Genomic DNA, 9,937 nt, shown 5'->3' with positions numbered 1-9,937 from the left:
AGAGCAAGGTGGGAAGTTCTTGGAGGGAAGGATGTCGGGGGTCTATTTGGAAACAGTCTCTCTACCCTAGGGTAGGGGTAAGGTCTGCGTATACACTACCCTCCCTAGACCCCACTAAGTGGGATTATACTGGGTTGTTGTTGTTGTTGTTGTATGTCAATCAATAGAATCAAAATTCACTTCAACATGTTGTTGTTGTTGTTGTATGTCAATCAATAGAATCAAAATTCACTTCAACATTTAGAAAGTGGCCAGAAGAGGAGTAGTTGTGAAAGAGAAATTAATTTATGTAGGCAGCCTAATGTTTCTAACGGGGAAATGAGTGCCCACGTGTTCAGTGGCGGGGCTAGAATTAAAGGGAAGTCAAAATATAAATAAATAAGCACACGAAAAAAATTATGGGGAGTCAACGTATAATATATACACATAAAATTAAGAATTTAACGTCTTTACACAGTGTAATTTTCCAACGAATGGATGTCAATTGACTCCCCTTATCAATGAGTGGCTCTGCCATTGCACGTGTCCACTGATGGAGTAAATATAGGCAAAAACATTGGAGATATAGGTTGTGTTTGGTATGAAGAAAGTATTTTTTAATTTTTAATTTTCCCACGTTTGGTTGGCTTAAATGTTTTAAAAAATATTTTTCTCATGAATTCATTTTTCTCCAATTGGCGGAAAATATTTTCCCTACAAAGAGAAGGAAAAAATTTTCTCAACCTTCCCCATCCACACCCCACCAACCCCACCTAACCCACCCCAACCCTCCTCCTCCCTAACCCTCCACCCTCGCTCCCTACACCCACCTTAAATAAAAATGTTATTAATAGTACTTTCTTTTCATGTTATAGATAGATTTTTTTTTCATTTCAACAAATGAGTATTTTCTTTTTATGATATAAAAAAGTATTTTTTTTACTTTAACAAAAAAAAATGTACTTCCTTTTCATAATGTAGAAACGGTATTTAGTTTTATTTCAATAAGTGATTACTTTATTTTCATGTTGTAGAAAGAGTACTTTCTTTTTCAACCAAAAAAGAGTATTTTCTTTATAGTTATGGAGTATTTGTGTGAATTTTTATAAGAATAATTAAATTGTTGAAGAAAATAGAGTCCTGAAAACGTTGGGTATTTGGGGAGAGGGGGTGAGAGAGGGGACTTGGGGAAAGGGGGTGAGGAGAGTAACATAAAAAATACTTTCTACTCTCTAACCAAATACTAGAAAATATTTTGCGGAAAAAGTTTTCCACTCACCAACCAAACAAGGAAAAATAAGTGATAAAACCATTCATTTTTATGAAAACATTTTCTATGGAAAACATTTTCCTTCATACCAAACACACCCATAAACTTTTATACATCCTTGTGCCATAGATCACATGATATTTCCTACAGAATATTGTTGAGCTAGAGTGCCGGCTAAGGGTTTGGTCGAACCCATTAGCATTCGTTTAAATTCTGTATTTGTCTTAAAAATCCATGAAATATGTATATATTCTAAATTTAAAACCTAATAACTTAAAATAACTAGAATAATGAACCCATAAATTTCAAATTCTAGCTCCGCCTCTATCAATCCAAGTCGAACCCTATTGCAACATTTCTGATTCCTATTTAGTATTTACAATGTCAAGTGACCGAAGTTTGCATTCCTGCTTGATTTGGCTGATGACACTTTAATTTAGCATTTATGCAACCAACTTGTTATTTAATGGGAAAAGTACAGAAATAGCCAATTTAAATACAAACTTACTAACCTCTAGCCCAAAATTAGATACTTACCAAAAGTAGCCCAAATTTAGAGATACACATAAGGATGGAGTCTTCTATCCGAGAATCACGCTAAAGATCTTCCTTCCTTCCCTATTTTTTCAAGCGTATCAATTTAACAGATCACGATATTCTCTACCTCTGTAAATCACGACATTCTCTCTCAAAAAATTCTCAAAAGGAGCTCCAAAATTCACTCAAAATCGATCAATTTCACTATATACCTTCGCAATTTCTATGTAGATACAGCTTTGCAATTTCTATGTAGAAGGAACTACGAACTGCAATCAAAATCAATCAAGGAATTAGTGAGTTTTGACCTAATTTCAGCTACTTCAATGGCAAATTTACCAATTTTTATTCAGTATGGTGGCCGGTGGAATGTTGACAACAGCTTTGTAGATTATAATACAGATGCTATAATAGTTACTCCAAATATAAGTTTTAAAGATTTTGTAGACGTGATTTCGAAACAACTTATGATAGATACTTCATTGAATGATATTGAAATCAAATACACTGTCCAAAACAATTCTCCGCCAATAGTGATACACAATAGTATGGGTATATGTGTATATCTTTAGCTAAAAAAAAGCTCAGAATTTACAATGTATCCCCTTTGTATAACATCGAGTGAAAAGGACATGGACATGATCTGCTACAATTCCAATTCTGCTGTGATTTCCTCAGAATGTGCACAAAGCTCAGTTGTAGAGGAGAGATACAATGACGATATAATTAAGATGATCGAGTTTGGGGATGGAGAAGACTGGAATGATACAGAATCTGATGAAAATACAATAATTACTAACCCTCAACACATAGATGTAGAAGAAGGTCAAATTTTTAAAGATAAGGCAACGATAATCAAAGTCATGAGACACTTGGCAGTAAAGGAAAAATTTCAGTTAAGGTGCATAGATCAAGTGAAAGCAGGTATCAAAATATTTATTGTATAATTATGTATCTCAATGTATATCGTAGTTGATGTTAGAAGCATAATTATGCAGAGAATAAGTTGTTGCTTGTAAGTATGTGGTTGTACACTTTTAAGTTGTGGTTGTCACCGTCTAGTACTGTATAGTTGTTGTATTTTTTCATCTAGTATTGTTGATGGCAGTGTGTATCACTATATATCATTGTATTTCATGTCGCTCTGTTTATTGATGGAAAAGCTTATATCCTTGTCGTAGGTACTCCCTAGTATGTATCAACAACAACCGTGATTGGTATTTTAAGTCTTCGAGCCTGAAAAAAAGCAAACGTTTTCAAGATCAGAAATTTCAGCAAAGTGCACTCATGCCCCCTAAAAGACATATCTTACGCACAACGTCAAGCTACTACAAAACTCATTGGCAGTCTTCTAATAGATAATTATAAAGACCCAAAAACAATATACACTCCTAATGATATAATTGGAGATATGAACAAGCAGTATGGTCTTCAGATGACATATATGCAAGCATGGAGATCGAAAGAATATGCAGTTCAAGTACTGAGAGGGAACCCGAGCGAATCATATGAAAAGTTGCCAAGCTACTTTTATATGCTGGTTCTTACAAATCCTATGTCGGTGGTAAGTTTAAAAAAATAGAGGAAGACTTGTTCATGTATGCTTTCGTTGCACTATATCCATCTATAAAAGGATGGCAGTATTGCAAACCGGTTGTTGTTGCAGATGGAACCTTTCTTAAATCGGTATAGAGAGGAACATTATTGATAGCATCAACACAAGATCCAACAGGTAATATCCTACCACTCGCATATGCCATAGTAGATTCAGAGAATAATGCTTCCTGGGAGTGGTTTTTTGCGAGATTCAAGGATGCATTTGGGGAAAGAGAGGGAATGTGCATAGTCTCGGATAGGCATGAAGGGATTGAAAATGCAGCGGCAACATTGTATCCACAAGTACCTCATTGTGTCTGCATATGGCATCTATGGAATAATGTAAAAAAAAATTACAAAAAAAATCATTTGCTGCTCAAAGACATATTCTTTGCTATGACCAAAGCATACACAGTTGAGGAGTTTGATTACCATATGGCAGAGGTAGAGAAAATTGATAAGAGGGTCAAAGATTACTTAAATAAATGTTGGGTATGAAAGATGGTCTAGAGCACATTCCACTGTCAACAGAACATTAACGATGACTTCAAACATTGCGGAGTCGATCAATGCTGCTAGGGAACTCCCACTAGTGCCTTTGCTAGACTACATAAGAAAATTGATCGGACGATGGAACGTTACAAACCTAAAGAATGGAGTAGAGTCATTCACTGATCTTGGAAAAAAATATGATACAATGCTGATGGACAATCTTGAATTATCACATCAGATGAAGGTATGACCGGAATCTGTAGATACTTGCGCATAGAATATGTAATCATGCCGAATTCACGGATCTGTTATATCTTGAACCCTTTGTGTGATTCTGTTAAACTAGTGTCCACTACACAAAAGCAAAGGCTTTCAATTTAATGTAGCATTAATGTCTATCCCACTCCTGAAATATTTGTTGATTTGACATGATATTAAGCTATTTTGAATCTTGTAGGCTCTCTGGTATATGTATTTTGAGGGCATCTGCTTTGTCACCACTAATAATAGTTGATAATTTTTGTAGGTGACCCCTTCGACGAGTTACTTATATTCAGTACTTGACAAAGGTAAGCAAAGAATGGTGTTCCTAAAAGATCGAACTTGTAGCTGTAGAAGGTTTCTGTTGGATGAGCTGCCTTGTGCATATGCTTGGGCAGTATTAAAATACAAATACATTGATCACATTGAGTATTGCTCGGTGTACTACACCACAAAGTACCTATTGAAGACCTATGAAATTCTAATTTCTCCGGTTCCTGATGAAAAGCACATGGGAAATTCCTGCAGAAGTTTTAAATGAAAAAGTCTTGCCACTAGACGTGACTAAAACAATAGGAAGGCCAAGGAAGGGAAGGTGCAAGCCAATATCTGAAAGGGAACGGAAAATGTCTATTTCATGTGGACAGTGTGGAAAAGAAGGTCACAACAGGAAAAATTGTAGAAATAATCCAAAGAGAGGATAAAATATGTCAAATTTAGAATTACTTGTTATTTTACTTTACTGAATATCATAGAGATTTAGAAGAATGCAATATATCAAGAACTATATCATTGTAGAATGTCATTTGAATTTTAGATATAAATAAATATTTGACCTATCATTTAAAATCGTGTTGCAAGTTTATATTATACATCTGTTTGATTAAAAATAGTTGTATCAGTTATGTATCATATTTGTATCATATATGTATCGTTTGTGCATCACATTTGTATCATCTATGTATCGCTTATGTATCACCTATGTATCTCTATGTATAGGCTCTTACTCATGCCTGTATTTGTGTAGTAACAAAGCTAACTAATGGAAAACAGTCATAACAACTAGAAACCTATGCAAATAGTTTTAGAAATTTGCAAATAAGAGTGGCTTCATCAATACATATTTGAAAACTGTGTATCATATTTATATCATGTATGTATCATGCGTGTATCTGCAAGACACAATGTATTACAAACTACCGTATATTTTTCATATCTATAATTCACAACACAAAATCAAGGGAGAAAACACCAAAATAAACTAAACTGCAACAATCCAATATCGCACTGAAACTCATTAAACCTGTATAACATAGCAAACATCTCATTTGCCATACAATTCTTAAAAGTATACATAAAATTCAAACACAAATAAATCTGATCTGTCTTACAACAATGACAACATAACAGAACACAATACAAAAACAAAATTATAGAGTTCATCCTACAACAATGACAAAAATAACTACTTCTTCTGCTTCCGCGACTTATTCTGTCGACCAATAATCTCATCATCACTTCGCGCGTTCAGTTCCATCTTCTTTGTAGCATAATCCCACAAGAGAACATCAAATTTGCGTCGGTATACATATGCATTGAATTTTTTAGGAGGTGTCTTGCCCTCAATGAAATACTCGGCAAATGATGCCGCAAATACACCGCAATTACTACAAAAATAAAAAGAACAACAACTATCAAACTGCAGAATCTAAAAACAAGACAGATTGTGTTGAAAGAAATTCACACGCTTCGACTTGTTGAGGCAATCCTTCGACCAGTTTTACATAAAAGGGGGTAATCAAGTCTTTTTATTTGTAGACACCAGTGCGCCAATTGATTTTTTTTGTTTAAATAGAAATGCGTGTGCACGAAAAAATAAGGCAGCAACACAGAATACTTGGCCATGGTCTTATGAACTTTGGCTTGATGAGCAGCTCCACCGCGCATAGAGTCATATACATAAATGCACTTATCCTTGAAGGACATCACAACCATTATCCAATGCCATTGTTCTGCAACATTAATTAGCATTAAGACATGCTCTATAATGTGCTATGGAATATTGGAATCCAAGACAAACCCCTGAATATACTCTGCAATGACATGTTTCGGAGTGCACACATCATTGTCTTCATCTGTATCAATAAACGCCTGCCACAACTCATTAATTTTCTCGTCGAAGTACCAATCTGTGGTGGTAAATATTACAGGTAGGTCTTTGTCATACTTCCCCTTCTTCCTCAGATAATAGAACAAAACATCAATGTGCTGAAACAAAATATAACAAATAACTAATCACTAAAGGCTCGTAAGCTTTAAGCAGCTACGGTTTTTCAAACCAAAATCACAGAAAACAAAAAGGAAAATGAATGCTCTCTGCTATCTCTTGTGCCAGGAAATAGCAATTAATAATCTATTCTAACTCAAGAGGACTGAGTGTTTATGTGTACACTAGCTAAAATTTTAAAAAAAATACTGCAAAAGTTAATTCTTACATACCGAGTCATCCAAGGGCTGACCATTATATGCCAAAGTGTAAAACCATTTTTTGTCTTCAACATGAAATATACCAAGATCATAAGCAGGATTGAGTTCACTAATATGCTTCGGGTAAATTTCATTCCTGGTAACATATATACACAAAAGAGTACAGTGATTTGATATAAAATAATGCTATAAGTGACAATATATTAAAATATAAAACTGAAAAAAACTCAGAAGTTGGAAACATACTTCTTTCTGGACTTCCCTTCTTTGACCCACGCAGCAAATACATTCAACAAAGAGCTGTTAATACCAGTTCCGATTTTGCTTTGAAAAGGATGCTTAATAGCATAACTTTGCTTTTTTCCTTTCGCTGCAACAACACCAGTACTGGAACCTGAATCAAACACAGTAATGAACGGAGACTACACGGCCTTTGCAGGACATCCCTTTCTTTTTTCCATTTGCGGCGATACTTCAAGAAGTAATTCATAATTGTACAGAACCATCTCCCCTACCAACTCATCAACACTTGCAGTCGCGCAAACAACACCAGTCTGAGATTCAAGAACCTTTTGTTTCTCAGATTCTTCCTCTGTTTCCCCTGACGCCGCATCAACACTTGCAATCGCACAAACACCACCAGTCCGGGATTCAGTAACCTTTTGTTTCTCAGATTCTTCCTCCGTCTCCCCTACCGCTGCATCTGCAATCTCACCAATAACGCCAGCATATACTACATCTGGTGTGAAAGTTACTTTAGCAACAAACATGTCAACTTTCACACCAGGAGGTCCTTCCATAGCATTGACACCTAACTGACCTGCTACATTAGTATCTCTTTGAGAATGTGGAACATCTTTGCCTTCACTTCCACCGATCTATTTTTTTTTAAAAAGAATCAAATTATCAAAAACAACAAAAAAAAAAAGAAAAGGGAAATGTGCAGAATGAACAACTAAACACACCTGACAACCATCCATTTCAACATCTTCATTGCCACCAAACTTGATATTACTCACAAAATCATTATTGTCTTGACGACCACTGGTGTCTTCCTCCGGATATGCACCATATTTGACTTTGCTTGAACCAAGCTATTTTTTAAAAAAAAGTATATAGTAAGTTAACTAAAAAATAAAAAAATGCACAACGGAAAAGAAACACATACCTTGGAATTTATCAACTCAAAGAGCTCCTTGAATTTTTCAGAAACATAATCCATGAAGGAATTTAACTGCTTATGGAGCTACAAGATGAAATAAATAAGAAAGATAATAGAATTTGAATGTACAATTTGAACAATACTTAAAAAAAATATATAAAAAAGACCAATACATACTTGCTTCACATCAACTTTCAACTTCTGCAACTCACGGCCATAATCAACAGGTTGGACACCTGGCGCGTTTTTTGGCGCCTTTTTTGGTGGGACATGCTCCTTAATGTGTTTCGGGGGTGGCGTGACAAAATCATCGCTATCATCAATAGGAAGTTTTTCCTTATTACGTGATGTCAAATATTTCTGATACTCATCGGTAACTTCAACAGGCAAAGTAAATCTCCTTATCTCTTCAATTGTAGTAGAGATATTTTTAAACTACAAAGGTAACCAAAAGTGATTCAGTCATAGATGTATCAAAGATGTATAAAAATTGTATGTTTGATGTATCATAATGAATTACATTGTATTATAAATGCATACCCCATAAAGACATAAAAGATGGTACCTTGTTCCCTGTGTTGTTGAAGAAACCAGTAGAGAAGTCCTCACTCGTTGGCATGTCTGTCATTTCCCGATTCAATATGCATGGTGCATGATCTCCAACGCGAATAGCAAACTTTTGATCAACTACAGTGCAACATTCATAGAACCACACTTGTAGTGCAAGAGGAAATCCACCAATCCTATAAAACTCAGGCTTTCCTCTCAACATGTCCCTCACCGACTTCATTAAAGCTCGAAACGCAATCTTACTCCATGGAAACGACACATACTCACCACTCTCGACAAGATGGAAATCACGTTTACTTATAAATGTCTTCTGAGCCTGAGTGGACATTAGAAATGTGTTTATGAAATAAATGATTGCAATCTTAACTGCGTCTTCATCAGACTGCCATTTCTTCTTCTCAAAACAATCAATAAGTGACTTCTTTGACACCACTTCAAAACCAAAAAAATAAGTATCCACCAACCTTTTGGGTCCACTGAATTTACCCTCAACATGTTCATTACCACAATAGTTTAAACCACTTACAATACCAAATTCTCGAAGACAAAAACGTAAAACATATTCGTCATTCAATTTCACATAAAATTGATCACACTTATCTTGAACCAACTCCCTAAACATTAAAGAACGAATAAGTTGTGCATGGATAGCAACTCGAGGTAAATCAAGGAAATAGCCAAAACAGCTTTCCCTAAACATCTGAAGTTGGACATCAGTCAACTTTGACTGTAAAACTGATACAATGTCCACATTAGTGTATGATGACCAATGAGTAACAGGAAACGACTCACCAACTGGAATATAGAGCTTCCAAGGCTGCCAATACATGACACGAATTAAAAACAAACAAATACAAACTAAATCCAAATTTTAAAAGAAGAGTCAACAATAGAAAAAAGTATAACTGAAATTGTATATACCTTACAAATTTTGTCAGGAATTTTAACTTTTTCTGCCTTCTGAACCTTATTTTTTTTGGTTTGACACCCAAATTCACTTCGTCCTCCACGATACTCTTTCTCTTACCTTGATCAACATCCATTATAACCCTCTTGCTCTTCTTTTTCTCAGATTTTCCAACAATATCCTTTCGAGATTCTAACACTTTAACATTGTCGGAACGATTTTGTCTTCGCATATTTTGTTCATCAATCGATTTGTCAACTAAAACTGGGGTTGAATGAGGAGATAAACTCATCGACCTAGTTTCTCTTCTCATGTTGCTCGATTTCTCAATTGAAATCGACTTTGAATAAGGTGATGAACTCATCGAACGAGTTTGTCTTCTCATATTGCTTTGTTTCAAAATTGAAACTAGGTTTAATGACAAAATTTTAAAAAAAAATATACGAACAAAAGGTTACAGAAATTTGTGAAGAAATTAATACAAAAACTCGACCAAAACTTACAAAATCAGTCACAAAATTCTAAAGAAAAGCAACATCGATTCTACAAAAACACATGCAATCAGAAAAATATACAAAATAAGAGGTTTTCTACTCCAAATTACCGGGAATCAGACGAAAATAACAGAAAATGTATCTTGTTTTGTCGTTAATTTCAGCAATTTTGGTTGAATTTA

The 9,937-nt window shown here is 34.9% G+C and overlaps 2 protein-coding genes across 2 annotated transcripts; one reads left to right on the top strand and one right to left on the bottom strand.

The window, feature by feature from the left end:
* Nucleotides 1–3,923: 3,923 nt before the first annotated feature.
* LOC138868343 (uncharacterized) lies at nucleotides 3,924–4,676 on the top strand. The gene is made up of 2 exons (XM_070145893.1): nucleotides 3,924–4,118; nucleotides 4,401–4,676. Exons 1-2 carry the CDS (start codon nucleotides 3,924–3,926, stop codon nucleotides 4,674–4,676), a joined length of 471 nt encoding a protein of 156 aa, XP_070001994.1.
* Nucleotides 4,677–5,600: 924 nt separating this feature from the next.
* LOC138868342 (uncharacterized) lies at nucleotides 5,601–9,553 on the bottom strand. The gene is made up of 10 exons (XM_070145892.1): nucleotides 9,382–9,553; nucleotides 8,350–9,212; nucleotides 7,962–8,219; nucleotides 7,791–7,868; nucleotides 7,588–7,716; nucleotides 7,121–7,500; nucleotides 6,869–7,009; nucleotides 6,635–6,758; nucleotides 6,216–6,403; nucleotides 5,601–5,802 (listed from the first exon to the last, which is right to left on the bottom strand). The coding sequence occupies exons 1-10, from the start codon at nucleotides 9,551–9,553 to the stop codon at nucleotides 5,601–5,603; spliced, it is 2,535 nt and encodes an 844-aa protein (XP_070001993.1).
* Between the last annotated feature and the right edge of the window lie 384 nt (nucleotides 9,554–9,937).

Source organism: Nicotiana sylvestris, chromosome 5, assembly GCF_000393655.2.
Source record: "Nicotiana sylvestris chromosome 5, ASM39365v2, whole genome shotgun sequence".
Classification (NCBI taxonomy): Eukaryota; Viridiplantae; Streptophyta; class Magnoliopsida; order Solanales; family Solanaceae; genus Nicotiana; species Nicotiana sylvestris.
This window is presented reverse-complemented; position numbering and strand designations above follow the sequence as displayed.

Excerpts from the sequence above, each read along its gene's own strand:
- LOC138868343 (XM_070145893.1), top strand. The coding sequence starts at position 3,924 with ATGACTTCAAACATTGCGGAGTCGATCAATGCTGCTAGGGAACTCCCA. Across the intron at positions 4,119-4,400 it reads AATTATCACATCAGATGAAG|GTGACCCCTTCGACGAGTTA; the intron begins GTATGACCGGAA and ends TAATTTTTGTAG.
- LOC138868342 (XM_070145892.1), bottom strand. The coding sequence starts at position 9,553 with ATGAGTTTATCTCCTCATTCAACCCCAGTTTTAGTTGACAAATCGATT. Across the intron at positions 9,213-9,381 it reads TATAATGGATGTTGATCAAG|TTTGTATTTGTTTGTTTTTA; the intron begins GTAAGAGAAAGA and ends ATTTGGATTTAG. Across the intron at positions 7,869-7,961 it reads TGAAAGTTGATGTGAAGCAA|CTCCATAAGCAGTTAAATTC; the intron begins GTATGTATTGGT and ends TTCATCTTGTAG.